Source organism: Triturus cristatus, chromosome 9, assembly GCF_964204655.1.
Source record: "Triturus cristatus chromosome 9, aTriCri1.1, whole genome shotgun sequence".
Classification (NCBI taxonomy): Eukaryota; Metazoa; Chordata; class Amphibia; order Caudata; family Salamandridae; genus Triturus; species Triturus cristatus.
In genome coordinates this window covers 928,716,655-928,742,912 of record NC_140592.1, presented here as the reverse complement: position 1 = coordinate 928,742,912, position 26,258 = coordinate 928,716,655, and the positions used below count along the sequence as shown (strand labels likewise).

The 26,258-nt window shown below is 43.3% G+C and overlaps 1 protein-coding gene across 1 annotated transcript in view; it reads left to right on the top strand.

Moving 5' to 3' along the window:
- UNC79 (unc-79 subunit of NALCN channel complex) overlaps nt 1–26,258 on the top strand; it is a 628,882-nt gene that overhangs the window by 264,139 nt on the left and 338,485 nt on the right. The window contains exons 21-25 of the mRNA XM_085626482.1: nt 3,724–3,803; nt 3,894–4,042; nt 12,699–12,856; nt 17,597–17,778; nt 24,643–24,844. Coding sequence (XP_085482608.1) covers nt 3,724–3,803; nt 3,894–4,042; nt 12,699–12,856; nt 17,597–17,778; nt 24,643–24,844 — 771 coding nt within the window. The remainder of the gene's footprint in view (nt 1–3,723; nt 3,804–3,893; nt 4,043–12,698; nt 12,857–17,596; nt 17,779–24,642; nt 24,845–26,258) is intronic.

The following is a 26,258-nucleotide window of genomic DNA, read 5'->3' as shown; positions in this document are numbered from 1 at the left end:
AGTAAACATCCCTGAGTTGCATCTCATATCCTAAACAGTCCATTTTGTTTGCTTTAATTGAAAACATTCCCAAAATTACAAGCATTGAATTTATCCCTAAGGACTTCGACCAACGCACATTGGTGACCGACCTTTACAAATAAGTGCAACACTTACATTTTACTTCAACTTAAAATTGTTATTTTTTCTAAATCATTGATGAGGACTCAACTGTAGGTAATTGTAGGTTTGGCAACATTCCCAAATCAGCCCCTTAGGCCTCCTATTCATGCTCTTTTAACCCTTTCCGTGCTCATGACGGAACCACTCCGTCATGAGCCACGGGTGCCGTGTGCTCATGACGGGGTGGTTCCGTCATGCTACGACCGTTGGCGGCCGCTCCGCCCACGCGGCGCTAATTCCCCGCCTGTGCGGGCGATTAGCGCAGTGGGCGGAGACGTGACGGAACCACTCCGTCATGAGCACAGCTCACCCGTGACTCGTGACGGAGTGGTTCCGTCACGAGGACAGCACCACTGCAACTGCCCCCAAACCCCCCCAGCGCCGCGGCGGAATTCTTGCCGTGGCGAAGGGGTTAAGTAAGAAACCTTCCATACACATCACTCAAATATAAATGATTTCTCAAGGCTCATGTCTTTGATAAATGGGTTCCCCTAGACCAGCCCTACCTCTGCCCAGATTATGGTACACTGGGCCCCTTGAGTAATTTAATACAAGTGATCTAATCCTTTTTACAATAGGGACAGCTCTAAAAGCTCTTGGAAGAGGTAGAGGATTTTCAGCAAACTAAGTGAAATCGAATCTTTCTTGCTTAGCCACTTCCCATATACTTAAAAAAGTCAACTTTCTGGGTCTTTAGTAATGGTTTTGTGACATGACTTGGTGGTGCCTTGAGGCTGCAGCCTTCACTTGCCATAGCCATATGGAGTCACAAACCTTGCTCGTAGGTTACAACAAATTTGTATTTCCCTAAGGGCCTCTTGTAAAATCAGAATAATTACCTGATTCAAAGTTTAGCGGACGGATTACTACATCACAAACATGATGGAAATACCACCTGCTGTATTACTAATGCATTATATCCAATGGCCCTTGTCATATGGTGGACGGGATATCCGTCACGTTTTTGAAGGAGTAACCCTTCTGCCGAAGTCTAAATTAGGCCATAAGAGTCTGATTAAGAGTTTCACGGAACTGGGGAGGATTTTGACCTTAATGCCAAGTAAATCCGCCCAGTGCAAGTTAAACACCCTGCAATTGGGAATTACCTCTCAGGGCCTGTTTTCTAGTCATAAAATCACAAAAAATTCATCATGCCAAGGGGTTTAATGCAAATATTTTCCACCTGCTCTGAGATGGCGCTAAATGTATGTAGGGACGTCTGAGTGAATTGGGGGCAATGGAGGAGTTTTGGGGTTTAAGAGAGCGGGAAGGGGAATATGTGTTCTGGCAAGGGGGAGAATTATATGCCCCCTTCAAAAAACAAGCATTGGAAAAACATTTTTCCTTTGGCAATTCTTATTTTACTCTGTCATGGTTTTTGCAAACATTATTGTTGGAAAGCTGCAGGGCCCTAATCAATCTTCAAAAATATTAGCTAAAGCAAATACATTTTTTGGTTTAAAAAACCCAAGCGTTAACATAGTAATCCCTGGCCCTAAGGAGAGCTACTTTGTGTGTGGATGTGCTCCTTGTGAAACGGGAACATACCATACATCACAGTGAAGTCAGCCAATCGCTTAATTTGGCTGACCCATTACCCCATGATGCTTGCTTCAGTGGTTGGAAAAATGTTAATGGGACAAAAATAGACTAATTACTAAAGTCTGAACGAAAATACCTATAAGTAACTATGCTACACATATAATTGTACCAAAATCAAAAGGTCTTGGTTAAAAACAAGGCTTAAAAAAGTCAATCTGTTAGGCGGTGGTTACCAGCCTCTTGCCCTTGTTAGTGCTTTTTCTTGTAATGTTTTTGTAAATCTTTATTACATATAGATAGGGTGAATAGATAAATAAATAGAGAGGCTTGCGTAGATAGATATAGATATACAGACAGTCAGAGAGACAGACAGGCAGCTAGATTGATAGATAGATAGACAGACAGACAGACAGATAGTTAGATAGTTAGACAGACAGATAGCTAGATAGCTAGACAGACAGATAGCTAGATAGACAGACAGCCAGGCAGATAGAGAAATTTAAATAAATGACATAGCTTCACTTAGTGACATAATAGTTCAATGTCTAAATAAGCACAACATACATGAGCACTAAAAGCAAATTAGAAAGACATTCAAGTAGGAAATACAGACTAAATTGTTTTAGAAGTATAACTGAAGTCCTCAATTAAAAAAAATACTAGCATGACATACAAAAGTACAGTTGTAAATGCACTTCACTGTGTGAATGCTAAAAAGAGGATAAGTTCATAAAGAACAGTTTCAATGGACACAATGTGGTATGCTGTGAAATAACAGCAGTCAGACAAAACTGCCTGCTGTTATGTAGAGATAGTTTTTTTCTGTGGGTCTCTCTCTCCATTGTACACCATCATTTTATAGGCAAATGAGTACAGGTGCATTTTGTAAACCATACCCCACTTCCCTTTTTTTTTTAGCACTGTTGAATACCTAGGCTTGAAATAAAGATAAAAACGATTCTTAGGGAGCCCATTTGATCTCTTCTAGGTCAAATCTCCTGACCGGCACTCATATAGACACCGAAGCCTGGCAGGGTGGAAAAATGAGAAGCCCTTCTGATTAAATGGCTGTGGCAGCCATTCATTAAACCAGATCCAACCACGTTATCCACTCTATTTTGCTAGCAGAGAGGAAATCTGATTGGGGAACAAGAGGAAAGTGACTGGGGGTTATATTCATGCCTGTAGACTACATAATACACCCCGCGCATTCATAAACAAGCCTATAGCCATAGATATAAAGAAGATATCATAACATTTAAGTACAGAGGAAATGGATAGTGCTATAATCATGAACTTGGGAAGGTTTACGCCACATTAGAGGCCTTACATATATCCTGAGGAATTATTATTCAAGGCTGAAGGTGTCTGCAACCTGTGCTAAGAGTGTGATGCACACTTACTCCCTAAGTAGGGCTAACATTCTTCACAAAAAAGATTTTAAAAAATCACTTCTCACTGTAAACTCTGTTTGCTTATAGAGATTGTTCTTTGGCTAATTATTGAACCATTCAATGATGCTTTTTGACCATATAATGCTCGGGCTTTATATGTCAAGCAGCTCTGTTTATGTTCATGATGTTCTTTTGTACTCTGAGGTTTTATTGTTAAGTTAGCAATGGAAGATAAACAAGTAGAGAAGATAACATTGGAAACTTAAAAACAAAGGAAAGATATAACAGGTCACAAGGGTATGCCATCATGGACTGTGTCCCACTTGGGGTTTTAGCGCCTCAGGGATGACTTTGTCTTTAGGGCTACTGTCTATGATTATAACTAAAACGTTCAGTTATCGATCTTTAACCACTGGAATGAGCCAAGTGACACAAATCACTGTGTACATTTACTTACCATTAAAAAAGGCTATGGGTGTGGGCAAACCTTGATAAATAATATCCCCCCCCCCACAACTAACCTCCATATTGTGCATCTTTGTAATTTTTGATATTTTGCTGCCCAGTAACACAGCTACGTTGAAATCCATGCCTGAGATATTGACTCTCATTTTCTTTCTGACAGCAATAAAGAATGACACTGAAAGAAAGTTTTGTTACCAGCAACTCCCAGTCACATTGAAGCTGATCTATACCATATTGCAGGTAGAATTCTGCTTCCATTTATGTATTTCTAGAGAAATTGCATGTGTAGACTGTTGGATAATGTATTAACATGTGCTACTGCCCTTGCAGGAAATGGCTAGGTTTGAGGAGCCAGACATTCTCTTCAATATGCTAAACTGCCTGAAGATTCTTTGCCTTCATGGAGAGTGCCTCTATATGGCCAGGAAGGACCACCCTCAGTTCCTCGCCTATATCCAAGACCATTTGCTGATTGCCAGGTACAGATTTCAGTCTTCTATTGAAGTCACACACTGATAATTGCGGAGCAAGTAATTGCAAAATGACTACAGTGGGCGATAAATTCCACTCCGTGGGTGGAGTTCGCGGAGTTTTGCCCACTCCACATTCCGGCTGAAATGCGGAGCTCTGGCAAAACTTGCAGTTTTACTATCCGTCGTGCACCTCCATACACATTCTTCTCACATCAATTCCCACACTACATTAACTATATCTTGCGCTTTTTAGATTCTCTATGCACTGGTTATACCATTACATTTTATATAATTTAAAGTATGTGAAATCATAGTAGTCATAAGACTTATGACACCTAAAATGACATAATTTCTCAGAACTGAGTGCATAATAGAGTGACAATTTATAGGAGAAGAATGTATATGAAGGTGCACAACACATAGTAAACTAAAGGTGGTGCGTAAATTATAAATGTACGTTTTCACTAGAGGTGCATAAATTATAAATGTACGCTGTAACTATAATTTCTCCAGTTCGTATAGATTGAGTTGGGTTTAAACAAAGTTTTCCTAGCTATATCTTAGCTTTAACCTTTAGTATTTTCAATAAATGTAAAAAAAAAATTGTAATAAAAATGTGTTTCACATCTTAGTGTTGTCCTTTTATAGAGTGTTATTAAGTACAGTGTATTAGAGTATAGTAAAGGATAGTTTCTTATAGTGTAGTGTCATAGAGTCTAGGGTAGTGGAGTGGAGTAGAGTGGAGTGGTATTGTGTATAGTGGAGTAACGTGTTATATAATGGAATGGTGTGTCCTATGGTGGAGTGTTGTATTGTAGAGTGTTGTTCAGTACAGTTGAGTGTTGTACAGTAAAGTACCGTCAACTATTGTGTCATGGAATGCCGTTGAGTGGCATAGAGTTGAGTAGAGTGTTGTGGAATAGCATAGAGTGGAGTAGAGTGTTGTACAGTGCAGTGTAGGGGCACACAGTGTAGTACGGTGTAGTACAGTGCCATAAAGTGTTGTAGCATGCAGTTTTATAGAGTATTGTAAAGTGGAGCGGCATACATTGGAGTGCCGTACAGGGACGTACAGTCTTCTAAATTGTCATACAGTTTAGTCGTGTAGAGTAGCATAGAGTGGCATAAAGTGTCATATAGTGGAGTGGCATCTCGTGTAGTAAAATGCCGTTGAGTGTAGTACACTGCAGTGGTGTAGCATAGAGTGTAGTAAAGTGTTGGAGTGGAGTGGTGTCATGTAATGGAGCACTATGCTGTGTTGTAGTGTGTGAAACTGTTGTAGAGTGGAGTACAATGTTGTACTATGGAGTGAGGTAGAGTTGATTAGACTGTGGTACAGTGTGCACTGTAGAGTGGAGGAGAGTTAAGTGGCATCCAGTGCAATAGCATACAGTGGATGGACGTACAGTGGAGTGGCGTAGACTGGAGTAACGTAGTGTGGAGTAGCATATGGTGGAGTTGCGTAGAATGGAGTGCCATTGACTGGATTGGCACACAGTTGAGTGGGGTAGAGTGGAATAGTATGCAGTGGAGTGGGGTACAGCGTACTAGCGTACAATGGAGTGCCATAAAGTGGAATAGTGTATAGTTGAGTGGATTGGAGTGGTATAGAGTAGAATAGCATAGTTTGGAGTGGCATACAGTGTGCTGCAACAGAGTGGAGCAGTGTACAGTGGAGTAGTTTACAGTCGAGTGGTGTACACTGCAGTGTAATACACTGGGGTTGCATACCGAAGGGATGAATGAAATAGTATACAGTGGAGCGGCATAGAGTAAAGTTGAATACAGGGGAATAGTATGGAGTAGTGTATAGTTGAGTGTCAAAGACTGAAGTTTAGTACAATGGATTAGATTACATAGAGTGGCAAAGAGTGGAATAGCATAAAGTGGAGTGGCATAGAGAGGAGTGGCATAGAGTGCAGTGGGATAGATAGAGTGAAGAGGGGTACAGTGAAATAGTGTATACTGAAGTGGCGAACAGGGGAGCAGCATAGAGTGGAATAGCATATAGTAGTCTAGCATACACTGAAATAGAGTACTGTGGAGTATCATACAGTGAAGTGGCATATAGCGAGGTGGCATACACAAGTGGTGTACACAAGAGTGGCATAGATTGGAATACTATACAGTGGAGTAGCATGGAGTGCAGTGGCGTAGAGTGGAGTTGGCTACAGTGGAGTAGCGTACAGAGGAATATTGTACAGGGAAGTAGCGTACAGTGAGGTACAGTGGAGTGGCATAGAGTACAGTACGGTACAGTGGAGTAGTGTAGAGTAGATTGGTGTACAGTGGAGTGTTGTAGAATGCAGTGGCATAGAGTGGCGTGTAGTAGAATAGGTTACAGTGGAGTGGCACAGAGTGTAATTACATAGAATGGAGTGTGGTAGAGTGTAATAGCATACAGCGAAGTAGACTGGAGCAGCGTACAGTGGAGTGGCTTACTCTGTAGTGGCGTACAACGGAGTGGCATAGTTTGTAATAGCGTATAGTGGAGTGGCATAGAGTGCAGTGGCGTATAGTGGAGTGATGTACAGTGGAGTACAGTTCAATGGAATAGCGTTCAGTGAGTTGAGTGGCATAGAGTGTAGTTGTGTACAGTGGAATAGTGCATAGTGGAGTGGGATGCAGTGGAGTGGTGTGGAGTTGTGTATAGTGGAATAACATACAGTGGAGTTTGTAGAGTGTAGTGGCGCAGAGTGATGCCCAGTGGAGTGACAGAGTGGAGTAGCATAGAATGGAGTGTGATAGTCTAATAGTGTATAGTGGAGTGACGTAGAGTAGAGTGGGGTGGTGTAGAGTGGAGTTGTGTACAGTGGAATAGCATAGAGTAGCATAGAGTGGAGTGGCGTAGAGTTAAGTGGTGTTGAGTGGAAATGCGTACAGTGGGATAGCATGGAGTTGCATAAAGTGGAGAGGCATAGAGTGGAACAGCGTACAGTGGAGTGTTTTAGTATGTAGTGGCATACAGTGGCAAACCGTTGAATAATGTATGGTGGAGTGGCATAGAAAAGAGTGTGGTAGAGTTTAAGAATGTACAGTGTAGTAGAGTGCAGTGGATCAGCATACAGTGGAGTGAGGTACATTATAGTGACATACAGTAGAATGACGTAGAGTGAAGTGTCGTAGAGTGGAGTGTCGTAGAGTGGAGTGTCGTAGAGTGGAGTGTCGTAGAGTGGAGTGTCGTAGAGTAGAGTGGAGTGGTGTACAGTGTACTGACGTGGCATACTGTGGAGTGGGAAAGAGTAGGGTGGTATACAGTGGAGTGGCATACAAGGGAAGAGCATATAGTAGGGTGGCATGGAGTGGCATAGAGTGTAATAGTATGGAGTGGGATAGCAGTGGAGTGTCGCCCTGTGGAGCTGCATATAGTGGAACAGTGCAGAGTGGTGTGATCTACATTGCAGTGGCGTACAGTGTAGAGACGTGAAGTGGAGTGGCATAGAGTAGAGTAGAATGGCATTGTGTGGAGTGTTGTACAGTGGAGTGGCATAGAATGGAGTGGTGTACAGTGTAATAGCGCACAGTGGATTGTCTTGAAGTGGCATACAATGGAGTGGCGTACACTGGAAAAGCATACAGTGCAGTGGTGTACGCTGAAGCGGTGTACAGTGGAGTAGCTTTGAGTAGAATTGCGTTGAGGGTAGTGTCATAGAGTGTAGTTGCACACAGTGGAGGGGCGTACAGTATGGTGGCGTAGACTGGAGTGCCGTACAGTGGAGCAGCCTACGGTGGAATAGGTTACAGTGGAGTGGTGTAGAGTGGAGTGTGGTTGAGTGGGGAATAGCATAGAGTAGAGTGGAGTGGTGTGTAGTAGTGTAGTGTGGACTGGCATAGAGTGGAGTGAGGTACAGTGTAGTGGCATACAGTTAAATACTGTAAAGTGCAATGGCCTAGAGTTGAGTAGTGTACAGTGGAGTTGCGTACAGTGCAATAGTGTAGAGTGCTGTGCCATGACGTACACTGGAGTAGCATCAAGTGGAGTGGTGTAGAGTCGAATGAGGTACAGTGTAGTGGCGTACAGAGGAATAGCATAGACTGGAGTGTTGTAGAGTGGGTTGGGGTAGAGTGTAGTAAGGTAAACTGTAGTGGCGTACAGTGTAATAGTATATTGTGGAGTGACGTACAGTGGAGCAGTGTACAGTGAAGCGGTGTAGGTGGAATAACGTTGAGTTTAATAGCATACTGTGAAGTGACATAAAGTGCAGTGACGTAGACTAGAGGTGAATAGCATAGAGGGGAGTGTTGTACAGTGGAGTGGCGTAGAATGGAGTGGCGTAGAATGGAGCTGTGTACAATGGAGTGGTGTAGAGTGTAATAGCATATACTAGATTGTCATGGAGTGGTACACTATGGAGTGGTATAAACTGGAATAGCATACAGTGCAGTGTTGTACACTGAATAGGCGTACAGTGGAGTAGCTTTGAGTAGAATAGCATAGAGTGTAGTGTCGTAAAGTGGAGTTGTGTAAGGTGGAGGGGCATACAGTGGAGTGGCGTTGACTTGAATGTCAGAATGGAGTAGCGTAAAGTGTGATAGCGTGCAGTGGAGTGGTGTGGAATGGCGTAGAGTTGGGGTGGTGTACAGTGGATTAGCATAGAGTGGCGAGTCATATAGTGGAGTGATGCAGAGTGAAGTGCTGTAGAGTGTAATGGCATAGAATGTAATAGCGTAGAGGCATTCAGTGGAGTAACATACAGTGGAATGGAGTGTGGTTATTGAAACACACGTAGCGTGAAGGTGGGTGAACGGAAGTAGATGTAATGTGTCAGGAGCATACATAATGAGTTGTAAATGGTAGCATCTGTGAATAGTGTAAGTAGTGTTAAATTTCTATGTTTTAAAAAACATAATTATATATTGTGACGAGGCATACTGTGGTAAGTTTGCGGTATACCGTTTTACATGCGGATGAGTAGTCAGTATGTGATTGGATAATGGCTGTGTTATCAAAGTTAAAATCCTGCCATATTGTTTTTAGTACAGTTTGGATGCATTCTGCATTTCGCTGTGTTCTGCGTTATGGTCTTTGATATATGAAAGTAGTAGGTAAAGTGGTAATAGGTCGAAAAATGTATTTCTAAATGCATTTCTAAATATATTTACAGCAGTTTAGAGAGAACTAAGCATTTTTAAAGTAGCGCAACAATTTGTCGGTATTATCATGATACTCTTTTGTGCATATTTAAAAATGTGAAAAATAGAAAATATGCTGTAATACACTACATTAAAAAAAAAAAATTATTCAAGGTAGTACTGTCTACAATTTTTTTAAAAATACCTGTAAATATTTTTGCTTACGTATTACAATATGAAACCAAATACTTGCTTATATTTGAAGGCATAATGCATAACGCAGCCAAAGTGTACCTAAAAAACAAAATTGCCTGCTTTAAGTTTTTTAAATGCAGTCATTAACCAATCACATATTGACTTGTCATCGCTATCTACCGTGGTACTTACGCGAAAAACCACAAACCTTTGCAAAAGAACTGCAACAACAGATATCTCTAAGTTAAAATGCCTTATAACATAAAATATACTTTCCCTACTTACCTGTAGTTCCTAAAAGGATCATCTGTGCACCATAATGTATAATCCTGTCAAATTTCATTCAAATCTGTCCAGTCATTTTCAGGCTACACATGCCCCCCGACGAACATATAAACCTTTGCATACTCCACCAATGGAAAAAGAGAAATAGATCAACAAAGTTTCTTTGAGATTGTCCAATGGGTGCAAAGTTATTGGCAACCATATTTTTGAGGAATTCCTATACCTGGGAATCCTAACTACAACTACTAACAAACACTGGATAGTTATATTTATGCCTGCATTTCAATAGGAAATGTGTTTTTTGTGTTGCTAATAGCTTTGGGCAGAGTAAAAAGGGGGTACCAAAATGCAAAATCCCAATGCATTTTCCATAGACTTCTTTAGGCCGGGCTGCAATAAAATCTGCTGAACATAATTACACCAAATTTGGCAGGAAGCTAGACCTTGGTACGCAGATTACACTTTTTGTGAATTTGTGTAAATCTGTTTAGTAGTTTTTGTGAAATTAAGATTAAAAGGTAATCGTTTGTCTGGACAGTTGGATTCGAGGGACTCTGAGAGCATTTTTGTCCTTGGACCATCTTGCTCCTGCAGAATTCAGACTCCTGCCGGAATGAGCATACTCAGTGGCTACAAGCAACATCTGAACTTTTTTTGCTGCCAGTCATTACAGGTCTTGGAGACTTAGTCCCCTGTCATCAACTTGTATTAAAAACATAATATAAGGTGGCATGGTAGGAATATCCATCCTTCCCCCCTAGGTTCCATGCAGGAGACCCAAAGTGGCCCCCCTCCCCCCTGGGGCCAAAAGAAAAATGACAATTTTGCCGCAATTCCACAGGACTCCCGGCGCACAAAAACAAAATGGCAGCCCGGGGTTGCATTGTTCAATTAAGGGGAAAGGGACACATCCTCCGGGTTCGATTTATGACTATGGGGGCCTCAACTTTAAAAAAAAAAAAAAAAAAAGGGACCCCCCTCAACCATTAATGGCCCCGGGACCACATTCCCCAGGGACGGTTCAAATACTGTGCCCTGGGGAGACCATCCGCGGGGCCCCAGGGATGGGGGGACACATGGAACCCCTTCCCCTTTAAAAAATAAAATAAATGCCCTGTGAGATGGGGTCCTAAGGGTCTAATAAGGCTCAGGAAGGTGGCTACATGGCCCCTCCCCTTTAAAAAAAATATGTTTCAAATGTCAAATGTCAAGGTACTTATAGAGCGCACTGTCACCAGACGGCCACCTTGCGGTGTCGCCTTTTGCGGTTTCCTGGCGCTGATACTCATACCGCTGTGGAACCCCTCCTGGCTTTCCGTGTGAAGTGTCCACTCCTGGGCACCCCCAGGGAGAAGCCAGGCATCCTTAGCGCTGTTGGGGCCGGTGTGGAGGCTAAGCAAGCTATTGCCCAGAGTTGCAGCGTGGGGCCCGTGATTAGAATAGGCACCGAGGCGAGAATAGACAGGTCCGAGGAAATTGAGCCCGGGCCCCGCCGAGGCAGGAATCGAACCCTGGTCCCTGGCCAGAACTCTGCTTCAGGGTCTGCCGCTCTAACCATTGAGCCACACTCCTCCTCCTTTCTGGGGGGTGGGATCCCCAGGACCCCATCCCCTGGTCCAAATTTCATCATTAAGTGGCGGCGGGTGTGCAGCCCCCCTCCCAAGCCTTTTAGGGCCCCGGGACCCCATCCCAGGGCCAGAAGTGTGTACCCTGTTGCCCATTCGAGGCACCCACAAACCATTAAAAAAACACAATGTTAAAGGAATGTTAGTGACAGCATTAATGTTTTGAACTAAAAAAAATATAGATTTTGACCAGTCATAGCACGCACTGCTCATGATCTCACATATTACATAACTCATGACATGTTCTATGGCATCACTTATGACCACTGTGACATCTCAAATGACATCATTGATGGCATCACTAATTACACCACCCCTTTTGTGCATATTCCGGCCCTGGGAGTGGGCTCTCTGGTGCCTATAATGGTTCAGAGAAGGGGGACTGCGCACCCCGCTCCCCTTATGTGATGCGGCCCTTGGGATATTTAATAGTTTGAGAAGGGAGTTGAGCGCCCCCTCCCCTTAATTAAATAATGCAGTCCCGGTGCGCCATTTTGTTTTTATTGGCAACAAAAAAATGCTTTTCCTATGTACCGGCTGACCTAGCTTTAACTAGACTATTACTTTAATTACCCAGTGGCGACTGCCACTGGGTAATATATATAAAATATATATATAAAGAGTATGCTTTTACAATTCCTTGCAGTCTGTTGATACATTTAGAAAAATATGAATGTGTTCATTATCCATTATAATATTTTGGATAAAGCAATATATATAAACACTGTTTTGTGCAGAGACAAAATAATTTTTACTGGCCAGTTATCATACATACCAAAAGCAACTTATAGAGAGGAGTTGCAATTAAACTATCCTGCTAATCTATTTCATTATTAAGGCACATATACAAATTTAGTGGCAGGTTTCGGCTCTTGTATTTATTCAGAATTGAGGACCCCATAAATTATAATGTTCAGAATACAGTGCAGTCTTTGCCATAGCTGTGTCATCATTGGTATATGTAGTACATCCTACTGGTTGCTTATAGAATATTTCTAAAGATATCATATGACCTTGGGGCTTTTCTTCCTGTAATACAAAATGCAATGGGTGAGCACATACTCAACTTGAACTCATATCAGCTTCTGCATATTGTGTCTAATATGTGTTTTATCCAAGCGCACACAAATGCCATATACATACAGAAACTACAATAGACTAATGCATGTATTTTTCTGCCATGGGCCAGGCTCAATCTTAAACACATCATTGTAAACACTTTAATGGTAGGAAGAAAACGAATATGTCCGCATATACTTGGTCGCTCATCGCTTGTTCTATCCAGTAGCCCTCATGCCACGCACTTCCATTAGCTTGCCAGTTGACCCCCTCTTGAGTTCTCACTGCATCAACATATGCCTCATTTCAGCAATGCAGCGCTATCACTAACTGGGAAATCCCACTCACTGTGCCTGAGGCCCAGTGAAGTGTGCATTCAGTTTGTGGGTCGTCGCCTAAGCCTGCCTGATCTTGTTGTTTCGCAGTTTGTGGCGGGTTCTGAAGTCGGACTTCTCCCAGCTGTCGTCACTGGGTGTGCCACTCCTGCTCCACGCCCTCTCCCTGCACTATGGTGCGGACATCTTCTGGACCATCATCAACACCAACTTCAACAGCAAAGACTGGAAAATGAGATTTGAAGCAGGTAATGTTACTGTTGATGAATATGTCTTGCATGTCGCAGAAAGGTGGCAAACCATTTCTGATCTACTGAATCCTTTAACAAAAGAATAACTTTGTTAGTGTGCAGCAGTTTGATTAGTAAATCTACAATTGAAATGAAGGTTTTCATATGTCCTACCTATGAAGTGTTGCTTGGTTTGAATATTCCTCGCTCATACTGAGCTGTGCTTTCTAGTGTGCCCCAGACAACAGCAAGAACATTGTATTACATGACAAATTTCAGCACCTCAGATTAGTCTATAAAAAGTAACCGATGGGGTGTCTGCAGCTGCTTTCCACTGTCCCTGAGTAGGTCTCCAATGTCTACTTTATTTCAAGTTACCCTCTGTCTCTGAATGATGGATTTTAGGCCGTTACCTGTTCCTGATTAGTACAGGAGTATCTGACTCCTTCCATTTCAGGTAATTTCTGTACCAAATTGGCGGCTTTTCATTTCCAATTCAGGTTCTTTCCTCTTCTAGGCTGGACACCGAGTGCTTTATTTAGAGTTTGGCGGGTGGGGTATTCCATAAAAATGTCATGGCTATCCCGCCTGCCGTAGTAGAAGCGCCTTGGACTGTACTGCCCTTGTGACCTTGTACCAGAGTGATAGGGAACTCCACCATGTTTGTGACAGAGTATCCTGTCCACCAAGCTCTAAATAAGACCCTTAGTCTCGAGGTACCATGCCGTGTCTGGTTATCAATGGTCCCTAATTGTTGGATGATTACTTACTCCTTTCCATGTCGGGTTGTTCTCTGTACCAGAATAGCGGCTTAGTCCCTCCCCAGCTCATTTCCATTTCAGATTATTCTCTGTGACTGATTGGTGATTGACTGCAGGGCTCCTTTTGATTTCAAGTTATTCTCTGTACCTGATGCTGTCAGTGGCGGTCCGTGCAGGTAAGTGCGGTGAGGCATGACGGAGGTGGGGGAGGTGTAAGTGACAAACGCCAGATAGTGAAAATTAAATAAATAAATAACACCACTTACCTTGCCCTCACCACATCGCCGACTCGGCAGTGTGGCAAGTGAAAGGTATGTGGTTTACTTTATTTTTCCCTATTCCGTTGTTTGTCACTGACAGCCCCCCAACAATGCACCACCATACTGCGCTTACCTGCACAGGTCGCCACTGGAGGCTGTGCTGCTGGTGAATGAGTCCTCGACTCCTAGCATTTCATGTTACCTTCTGTTCCAGCCCTGTCCTATGGGCAGCTATTTAAATAACGTAGCTCTTCTATTGGCAGATAATTCACTATTGATCGATTAATCATTGTCAGTGAAAGAAGTGTTGATGTGGACAGTTACATGATGTTTTCCTTCATAACTTAAAATGTATGTCACTGATAATACCCCCCTTGGTATGTTTTGCTAAATGACTTCAGCCATGTCTTGTGGTGATTGGCATGTTGCCCACGGGCATCAGATGTTGCCATCAAGATTGTCTCTGAGACCTTCTAATGCTCATCTTTAGTGGGTTCACCCACAGAGGCAGGCAGGCTGCCGCAGTCCCATCGCCAGGCCTCGCCCACGTTGGGAGTCTCCTGACTTCACTCCTTGCGTTGCCTTTTGTTTATTTTGTTGGTATTATTCCTGCATTTCATTTTAATGTTTAATGCCTTGTGTTTCTGGTCACTACAAACTGTAGTCCATATTATCAACATACATTGCCAACGCCCACAGATGGGCTCCCACCGCAAAGTTTATCCTTATAATTAGCTTCTAAAATTGAACAATGGTTCCCTCGTGACTCCATTCCACGTAGGCTCTGTGCTCCAGCCCTTGTTTTTTTATCAAACAAACTGATGTATTCTGAGAGATGTAGTCGTAGTTGATCCAATGGAAGAACCACACCTGAGCACAATAAGTTGTAAATGAAAAGCCAAGGATTGGAGCAATGACCCCATTTTGACAAGAATTCCGCTGGGACCTTAAAACGGCCTTTTATTGAAAAGAAAACACCCGTCTTCCTAATCTTATTCAATTATCCATCACTTATGTTACGTTATAAAACCCATTGTGACATGATTCACTAGACTGTCTCTTTAAGATCAGCAAACATACAAGGTACACCACTAAGCATTGATTCGAAATAACCCTATGCTGGCTACCATCAGAAGACCAGCATGACTCAGAAACCGATACTCCATAAACACAGTTTACCCTTCAGAAAAAATAACACCACACAGTGGCTTTACCAGACTGCAAGACCTTCTCAGTCACTGCTCCTAAACTCTGGAACAGCCCGCTAATTCGCTGTAGCTCTTGAAGCCCTTCAAAAGCACACTGCCTTACTTTTATAATTCCCTGAGTTCCTTTTCCCCAAATTGAGGTCAACAAGCTAAACTGAGTCTCCACCATAATATGTGTTTGCATTACCTGTCCTTTGTAAAGTGCTTCCGAGTTGGCACTCTACATACCATCTCAATAAATGCAGGATCTTCAGAACTCTCTGCGCCACCCACACGGCTTCCTACACACACACACACACACACCACTGCACTTCCTGTTTAGAAACAGTGACAACACACTTGTCACAGTGTTCCTGATTGGGGGCCACATCAACTGAGAACTCTAGTCGTCACTCATGCCTTGGTGAGTCGCTCGAAGACTGACTGCCAGCTCCTAAGTGCCTTTCCCAGCCAGGCACCCCTTACCTTCTGACACACACAAGCTGTTTCTTACTCACTGCTGGGCCTGTTGCATGTTCCTGTGTCTGCCTTCACTTGCCAGAACATTCAGGCCTCTTGGGATTCCCTGAAGTCTCCAAACAATCCTTTCACAAGACTTCCCCTCCACCTATCACTAGATCAACCCTGATGTACATTAAACCCTCAATGTGCCACAGCTAGAGGTTTGCTTGCAATTAAATAAATGACTAATTATAGAAAATATGCAAGTTAATAGCATCTTGAGTCTAGAGTTACAAATGGACATAGTGTACGCTTAAAATTTCTGATTTCACGACAATATTTTTTTAAAAACCCATGGGCCTGACTACGAGTGCCCTGAAGGGACAGGTGGCATGGAACATACTCGATAAAATCCAATGAGCTAGGGTTCAGAATTTATCAGGTGAGATAAACAGTACCTATTCAGATCATTTTCCCTTTCATGGGGAATAAAATGCGCATGTTAGCGCCAATCACACCAAAATCTGCATGTCTGCAAATATATGCCCTTTTTCCTCAAGAGTGCAATCCCTATGCAGATGTGTGTTTGTGCAGGGATCGCAATTTACAAGGACACTTGGAATCGGAACCTTCGTGTGCTGCAACAAGGTTTGCTGGTTTATCCATTAAGAACTGTGTCTGGGAAAAGGAACAGACTCACAGGCAGTGATTAATTTGAGCCTGTGGTTTTCGGTGTTGGGCACTGGCACTTAATTGCCTGAACCTGCAATTATGACAGTTGCCACATGGTGGCGCAGTTTGTGTAATTTAAAGATGAGAAGAAAATAGTTGTTTGTTAATTAAATGTAAATTGATACTTGTAAATGTAAATTGATACTTGTATAGCCCACTACTCACCCACAAGGGTCTCAAGGCGCTTGTACGAATACCGCTGTGGAACCCATCCTGGCTTTCCCTGTGAGGTGTCCACTCCTGGGCACCCCCAAGGTAGAGGCCAGGCATCCTTAGCGTTGTGGAGGCCATTGTGGAGATTAAGCAAGCTATTGCCCAGAGTTGCAGAGTGGGACTCCATGATTGAAATAGGCACCGAGGCGAGAATTATCAGGTCCGTGGAATCTTGAGCCCAAGACCCGCCGAGGCGGGGAATTGAACCCTGGTCCCGGGCCAGACCTCTGCATCAGAGTCTGCCGCTCTAACCATTGAGCCACACTTCTCCACTTCTGTATAATTCAATATACATTAACGCCACATAGTGGTGCTGTTTGTGTAATTTAAAGATGACAAGAAAACAGTTGTTTGTTAATTCAATATACATGAAAAATAACTAATACCTGTCACCCAAGCCATTCTTGAAGCTTTGGCGGCCTTGAACAGTCTGAACTGTCACACTTCAGTGTGATGGTTAGTAGTTATGCAAGTACAGTGGCAATGTGTGGTGTAAACTGTGGTGGCCTTCTGGCGAGGACCCGGACACTTATGGTTTTTTACAGATTAAGCACTGCTCAAATACAATATAGAGGATTCCAGGCTTGCTGGTGCCTCGGATGACTGGTACTGGCTTTTCGGATACAGTCCCCTGTTTGATGCTGTACCATAAGAATTATCAGGGTGGAGCTTATTTGCACTCAGGTGCTATTTTGCACCATGATAAAAAAAACAAAAAAGAGCCCAGTGACACTTTCTGCCTCATGTTCCACATTGTAAGAGTACACCAACGTTTTCCATTTCTGTTTTGTAGTGAATAGCACAGTAAGAATCAATGTGTTTTGTCTAAATTGTTAAAATTCACAAACATTGATTTTTATTCTGCCTCAAACTAACACCCACTGCTCAATGTTGCAAAAAAAAAAAAAAATGGAGCAAAGTAGCACACCGTTGTGGAGAATAGGGTACTGAATACCGCCGATAGGCCAATTAGCTCGTCCGAACAATTTGTCATCCAGACTTGCAGTTTGGGAGTTTTCTCTAAGTCCTTTCCAACTCAGTTGTCCCCTGCTTAATTCCGATAGTCCTACCCTGTTGGGGCTGTGATGGCCACCTACCCTGTGTGTGTGCGACAGCATAACCTGTTTTGCTCTTGCTTTGCAGTGGAGAAAGTAGCGGTTCTGTGTCGTTTCCTTGACATCCATTCTGTCACCAAAAACCATTTGCTGAAGTACTCGCTGGCTCACGCCTTCTGCTGCTTTTTGACTGCGGTGGAAGACGTAAATCCAGCGGTGGCCACAAGAGCTGGACTTTTGCTGGACACCATCAAAAGGCCGGCTTTGCAGGTGAGTGCATGGTTTGTTTATGGCAAGGAAGCAGAAACGAGTCTATGGTTGTGCTTCACATTAAGGAAACCGGTTGTCTGGGATTGCTTGTTGCGGTAAAGACACAGGGCAGGTCCAAGGATTGCTCATCAAAGAAGTAAAGCAGAAATGTATTTGTGGTGCTGTGCCTGTTTCGAAATTTATTGAAGCCACTGTTGTGCAGTTCTGCCCCCAGCGCCTCATGATATCTGTGTTTCATATAATAATTTTCTATTTTCACTTATTTTAATCTTCTTAAATTACTGACTGGTGTATTCATTAAAGTAAGAAAGTTAAGCAAAGAAGAAAGCCTGTGAAATAAAACTGTGTGCGGGGTTGTTAGTATTACTAAGGAAGCGAAATAGCTTTCTGTGACTGTTCTATATGTTAGAGTGCTTTATATGACGTCTAAAAGGAATAATAAAAATCATTCCAAAGTAATAAAGGAAAAAACACAATCCCTCTTTTAATTATTATTATTATTGATTGCATCCGCTGTTTTGAAATTGCAATTCATGCTAGTGGCCACTAGATGGTAATAGAAGCCCGTGGATATTTGTCTCCGGCAGAGAGGAGCGTAACCAAACACTGGAATTGCTGTAAAATCATTAGTCTGGCGTTAACCAAGACCTTTTGATTTTACAAAAAAATGTATAATATACTTAGATAGAGGAGAATTAAGCCCCGTCTCTTTATCTAGTGGCCTGTTGGTGTGTCATTCACATTTTTCTGCCGCCCACTACAGCATACATACAACATGGGGCAATGAGTCAACCTGGCCGCCTCATTTTGAGTGACTGCGTGTTGCTTTCTCACAAGAAACACAGCCACACACAAGCTAGCTCCCATCAGTGCCAGTGTTTTTGTTTTTACTTTATAATTACTTTAGTGTTGCATATGTGTTTATAGCTTGGTGTGATAACTGGACGATTCTGATGCACATTCCATCTTCATCAGATCCCATCTCCTACATTCCTTACAGTTTTTGCTTTTCTGACTACTGCTGTTTCACAGCATACCAGATCAGATTGTATCCATTTGAAACTGTTCTGCATTGAGTTATCCTCTTTTTTTCCTTTCCTTTCTAATTTCTTCCCTTCCTTCTCCTTCTTTCTTTTCTTCCTTTATTTGCATTCTTTCTTTACCTTTATTTTTTGCCTTCTTTTATTCTTTTTCTTTCTCTCTCCTTCTCACTTTGTCCCTTTTATCTCTTTTTTCCTTTTTCACTCTTTCCTTCTCTTTATCTTTTCTTTCATTGTTTCTTTCTTCCTTTCTTTCCTTCTCTCTTTACCTTTCCTTCTCCCTTTCTTTCCTTTTTTCTTTCCATCTCTTTCTTTCTTTTTTGCTTTCTCTTCCTTTCCTTTCCTTCCTGTGGCTGGTTTCATTCACATTTTTCTTCCACACACTCCAGCATGCATTAAGGGGCAATGTTTCAGCCCACTTTAGCCATTGGCTGACTTCACTATGAGTTACAGCATGCCACCCTTTCACAAGGAAACATCCACACACCGTGCCAGGGAGTACTATGGTAATGTGTGTTTTTTTTTGAGACGCCAAACACTTTTTTGCCTGCAGCAAATGGTTTCTTTTTAGATTGATGAGGGCCCAGCATATTCCCAAACAATGATTTGCAAAAACCATGGCAAAGCAAAATAAGAATTGCCAGAAGGCTGCTGGCCAATGCCAGACGCATTGGCTTTGCCAATACTTGTTTTTTAAATGAGATTCTGCTAATGTGTTTACATAAATCATCTGAGATGGGTTCCATTTTGGATCCTAGAATATTTGTGTTGTATGGTTTGAGTTTCAATTTCTAAATATTACTAATTTCGTTTTTCACTACAGCAAAGCCTATCTCTCCCATAGGTTAGCACTGGAGCTACCCTGTACTATCTAACTAGTATATCTGCCAAATGGGAGCAAATCAAAAATTGGAGTTTGCTGTCTCTGGACTCACAATTTAAAATACATCTTCTAGGGAAGCTGATTTTTAAATTGCAGGTCTGCAAATGACACTTTTAGAAAGTTGTCATTTTCTTACTTTAACGATTGTGTCTCTGCCTGTTTCTAAGTACACGTCTGGGTCAGGATGACAGTTAGGCTGTTTGTGTATTTCTTACTATACTATCACACAAAGGGTGCTGTGGTGTGCCCTGTATATCTTGATGGCCCATCATCAGGCTGATAGGCCTTCCTAAGCTTGAGTGGCGGGAGGAGATGACACTCACATCTGAATAGGGTGTGGCTGTCTTCACACAAAGACGTCCCCACTCCCTTTAGTGTGACTGGAGCCAGGGCAGGGTCTTGTCCATTGCAAAGATTCTTGTTTGAAGTTTGCCTACTTCGAAGGCTTAAATTGGTATAATTACTGGACTTGTGACACCATATAATTAGAACATTGCTGGGTTGAGGACATTCTGCCAGGAAGAACAGCTGGATAGCTGACGTGAGGTACTGCCTCTTTGCTGTGTTGGCCTGCTGCATGCTGCTTCTGTCCTGGTAGTGAAATGACTCGACTTTGCTTTCTACATCCTGATTCCAAGGTTCTTCAAGGGCTTAATTTAAGCTTGTCTCCTGTTAAGAAGTCTCAGGGCCATTTGTGCGCTCTTATAAATCTTTTTAACATAACATAACATAAAAGACTTCACCTGCAACCTCTGGACCCCTCTGTTTAGATGTTCTACTTGCCAAGAGGTGCCAGTTCCAGTCTCTGCAAAACACACAAGATGATGGATGGAATGTTGCACATTTGCAAAACATTCACCCCCAGTCACATATCTGAGTTTAATCCATTGTTATTTTGCTCACCACGTCACCCCAGTTCAGACATGGCCATATGCAAATCAGTCTTGACCCTGTGCCTCATGGGAACAGTCCAGCCCGAACTGCCAAGCCTTGTCTTCCCTGGACCGGAATCAAGCATCCTAGGACCGGTTTCGGGGTTTCACCCCTCTTCAGCCAGGATAGCTTGACTCCAGTGGCGTAGTGAGCATGGGACCCACGTCTGGGCATACCCTTCCCACAAACTGGAATGGCATGGTGAGCAAAAAAACGATGGATTTAGGCCCAGATCTCTGTACTGGGGTGAATGTATGACATTGTTCTGCATTCTGTCCATCAATAGTTCTTTTTGCATTTGTCACCCCAAGTGGGATGGGTATGCTCAGACGTGAGTCCCGTGCTCTCCATGCCACTGGAATCAAGCTATCCTGGCTGAAGAGGGGTGAAACCCCGAAACCGGTCCTAGGATGCTTGTTTCCAGTCCAGGGAGGACCTGGACTAGCAGTTCGGGCTGGACTGATCCCATTGGGCACAGGGTCAAGACTGATTTGCATATGGCTGGGTCCAAACTGGAATGGCATGGTGAGCAAAAAAATGATGGATTTAGGCCTAGATCTCTGTACTGGGGTTAATGTATGACATTGTTCTGCATTCTGTCCCTCAATAGTTCTTTTTGCATTTGTCACCCCGAGTGGGACGGGTATGCTCAGACGTGAGTCCCGTGCTCTCCATGCCACTGGAATCAAGCTATCCTGGCTAAAGAGGTGTGAAACCCCGAAACCAGTCCTAGGATGCTTGTTTCCAGTCCAGAGAGGACATGGCCTGGCAGTTCGTGCTGGACTGATCCCATTGGGCACAGGGTCAAGACTGATTTGCATATGGCTGGGTCCAAACTGGAATGGCATGGTGAGCAAAAAAACGATGGATTTAGGCCCAGATCTCTGTACTGGGGTGAATGCATGACATTGTTCTGCATTCTGTCCATCAATAGTTCTTTTTGCATAGTTCCAGTCTCTGGGCCCTTTGGAAGTGAGTTTGGGGAACTACTAAGCAGAATTCAAGGCATCGATGCTGATCGACTTTGAACCAGCACTCGTCTGCAATTCTGACACCATACTGCTGCCTGCACCAAAGCCATGGTCCCGCTCACCGCACCGACTGCGACTTGCACCACAGGCTCCGATGACGCTGCATCAACTCTGAAGATCTACCACTACACGAGTCTTGAGCACAGCATCACTCAAGCTCATTCCAATTCCGATACCTGTTGGCTGGATCAAGATTGATGACACTTAATGAAAACCTCGTGGTTTGACTTCTGACACCCCATCGACGCATCGCCTCAGTAAGGAACCAAAGTACCGCACCGGCAACTGCAGCATCACCTCCCCAGTGGCAATAAGGATCCGACGCATCACCTCCCCTACCCGGCAGTAAGGAACGGATGCATCACCTCCCCTGCAACAGTAAGGAATCGACGCCACACCTGCCTCAGCAACACCTCACTTCCCTGGTGTTTTGCATTATTTCTGTTTTTCACAACATCTCCAAGGTACTGTACTGGGGACTGCCCAACTCTGTAACTGGCCCTCGCTCCATCGAAGTTGGACTGACGTTGTGGAGTTGTCCACCATGACAAATAGCCCCTTTTGGAGTTATTTTTGATTTCTAAGAGCTATATTGAATTTAATCTTTAAAAAGTGATATCTTGGTTTGTGCATAATAGATTTTTGTCGTTTTGGTCTTTGTTTCAGATAAATATTGGCTATTTTTCTAAAATGGTGTGGAATCCTTTTGTAGTGCTTTCACTTTGTGTGTGCACTAATACTTTACACATTGCCTCTGGGATACATGTGAAAGGTGCAAGTATCTCCGTGAGATGGTCCCTCTTTAGTGGAATAAGCAACAAAGGGCAAAAAAACCTTCTTGGAAAACTTGTTGTTCTTGAATGAATATGAATATGAATATGAAGATTATACAGATGTAGATAACAAGACCCCATACTGTATTTGACATCAAGGAAGTGGAAAAAGCCAAGCAAAGACATCCAGTGAATTCAGGCTGCTAAGAAAAAATCTCAATTTAATTTGTCATTGAGAAGCTCAGGCAGAAGTCTCTGGACCAACCACCATCTTGAAAAGGGCAATTCATATGCTTTGACCATGCGACTCCCGTCTAACACATGGAGTTAAGTAAGCTTTCAAGGAAGAAACCCAAGTTTGACATCTTTCATCTGATGCAGATCATTGCAGTCCCTCTCCTGTGTTTCCCATCTGACCACAACCTTCTGTGCTGCAGGACGCACTTCCAGATGGCCACAACTATAAAAACACTGGTGTGGTGTAGGCTACAAGGACACCCAGCCATGTGGTGAGCACAGCACTCTGCAACATAGTTCCTCACTACGCAAAGGGTGTACTATCCTCCTCTGAAGGCTCACCACCTCTGGTCAGCTTTCAGTGTGGATGAAATACCTGGTGCCTAAAAGCCAGTCCTAGGAAATTAGGGGTGCTCGTAGTGACAGGAAAGACTTATCCCAGCACCTCATATGTAACGGGGCAAGGAGCTGACATTTCTCAGGGAAGGTGCCCTGTGGGTGAGCAAGAAAACCAGCTTTATCCCTCTCTGAGTTTTTCTTACACTGAAAACTGGTCCAGTGGGACCTCCTGATAAAGGTATGCAGCCCTGTCAAGTACTGCCTGGCTTCAGCTACCAGCCTTGCCCCACTGATTAATTGAGATGAGAGCCAAAAAGTGACTAAGTCTGATGGTAAATCCTTGGCCAGGGGAGGTGGCAAATGTATCCCAGCGGCGAAGCGTCCTGGGTGGCCATGACATCTGGCTTTGCCTCTCTCTTAGCATTTGGCATCAAAGCCAATGACTTCAGGGGTAGCTTGATGACACGGGTGACTTCTAGGCCTTGAACCATGCGCCTTTGAACTCTGATAAAGTGTCTAAGTCTCAAGGTTAAAAGGTTGAGTGGTGTATCTGACCAACAGTAAATTATGGTTCGATCTGAAATTGCACCAAAGTCCAGTGAACCTCGAACTGATATAAAGTTTTTAAAAATCATATCTTCGTTTTACCCCGTCTGATTTTGATGTTTTTTCTGACTTTTTGCTAATTACATTTTTCTCCACTTTCCGAATTTTTTGGGGGAATTTTAGTGTGTTAGTGTCTTTAAAATTGTTGACAATGTTGGAACATATCACACATTTCTCTGTTGAATTGCCTGCTGCCAGTGCCACAGCTACCTGGGAATGAGCTGAGGTTCTCCAAGAACTGTGGGGCTTATTATGATGGTGGTTGGTCAGATGACCGACTGCCATCGCAGAGGGAATGCTACTGCCCGACAAGGAGTCGGAGGTCCCACCCGCTGTATTACGATAGGACTGCCAGCATGGCAGTCAGAATGTGCTCAATAACATTACGCTTGTGCTGCGGCCCTGGAAAAGGGCTGCAGCACAAGCTGCAGTGTTCTTAAGCACTTTGTGAACATTCATGCTCTGTGTGTCAGGCACCATGTGGTACCTGGAACACGGTGCATAAATGTGCGTGGGGGTATCTACATGTGGCCCCAGAGCCACAGTCCAGGGGACCTCGCGGGACGGGGGCCCTGCTTGGGGCACCCAAAATCCATTTATGTCTGCCTTTCCAAAGGACAGTCAGAAAGGGACATCCTAAGCTCTACGGTGGTGCCAGTGCAGGCACTATCTCCATTGTAGGGATAGGAGTCTGACCGCCGCCCGAAAGGATCGTGGATCCTGTCGGTTGCGGCGGTCTTTCCCCCTGCACTTTGCGCTCCGACCTTTCGTATTGCAATCGGTGGTCACACCATTGCCTGGGATGTCAGGCAGACTGCCACCGATGACCTGTAGGTGGCGGTCCGCCCGACATCATAATGCGGGCCTGTGTTTTGGCCTAACTAAACTAGTTAGTAAACTTGCACCCCTCCCAAATTAATAAACCGATTTCTGACAATCATCATAATTCATGGATAGATGGAGTGTCTCTCTTCAGTTTGAAATCTTCATGTTATATTTGCTTTCCTTTTTTCTCTCTGTAGGGCCTGTGCCTGTGCCTTGATTTTCAGTTCGATACAGTTGTCAAAGACAGACCCACCATTTTGAGTAAGCTACTGCTGCTTCATTTCCTGAAGCAAGACATTCCAGCCCTGAGTTGGGAGTTCTTTGTGAATCGGTTTGAGACTCTGTCCCTCGAAGCACAACTCCATCTGGATTGCAACAAGGAGTTCCCTTTCCCTACAAGTAAGCAGAACAATTATGCAAGTCTTGTGAAAGCAATATACAACACTATCTGAGTCATTTGACTTGTGGTGCTCAGTAGTAGAGAGGTCTCGCGAATTCCATTAATCCCTTTAACAATATGTTGATTAACAGATTTTAAGTGCCCAATCATTCTCAGTGTTTGGTGGGGTATGCTAGTTGGGCAAGCAGGGCTCAGCATGACTTGGCTTAAGTGAAAACCCATATGTATGTGGACTTGAAGGCCCCAGTGTCTTATCTTATAAATGCAAACTTAGCTGTAAACTTTGTGTTAATCCTCATGTAAGTTTCACTTTAAAAGAAGGAATGGCAAAGGAGAGTAATCTGCTGACACTGGCTATTTTACTTCTGAATTCTTCTACTGAGGCATTCCCTTTTGTCAATATCTTGAATGCAATAGAAGGAGACTTCACCCACATAGCTCTACTGTTGGACATCAATCCAGCCTTGCCATAATAAGGTGGATAGACCTGACATAGGCTTCCCAAGTTCTGATGTTCCCCAGCTTGCACCAAATGCACATATGTATAAACAAAGTTGCAAGACCCCACTGTGGGCAATGTGGGACAGAGTATGTCCAATCACTCTTCTCCTTGCCTCTCTCAGATTGGTGGATCCTCATCAGTTTATTGAAAGCACACCCATCTTTACTGGTTTCTGCCTGAAGTTTGTTGGCATTATAAGAAGACTTCGCCACATACGAAAGAACAGCCTGTTAGTGTTTAGCTAAGATATGACAATTTGGCAGGTTCACATCAAGCAAATATTATTGTGCTAAAAATCTCCAGCTGAACATAAAAAGAGCATATAGGAAAAAAGGATAAAATTCAAGTTAGGCTATCTCTGGCACTTCTTGAAAGAATGAGTAAATGCTCCTTTAATCATGGCCCTGCATCAAAGGAGGAGCAGTAGCATTGTGTGTAGTGGTGCCATTGAACATTCATCCAGTATACAGGCCTTTGAGTCCTAGGGCTTGCAGTTTAGTACCTAGTTAAAGTGCTTCCTACCAATATTGACCACAAGGAACTTGTCGGTCAAAGACCTCTAGCTGGCTGGAGGAAGAACTAGGAGGAGAGACGAAGCGGAGTCACCATACCCTACCAAGCCAGTTGCCAGTTGAGGTATCAGCTAAATTACTAGTTCCTTTCTTCTAAAACCCTGCATCATATGTGATCAGCGCCTTGGGTGTACATCCAAACCCAACTTCACATCAGTAGCCCTTATGGACACAAATAGGCATTTTGGAATGTGTTGATTTTGCACATATTAAGATTATACACAGCATGCTTGCAAGCCGAAGTTATGTGTTTGAAGCAAAAGGAGATACATTGATTTGTCTCCACACATTGGATACAGTAGATAAGCTTCGAGTTAAGTTCATAACTTTCTGACTCCA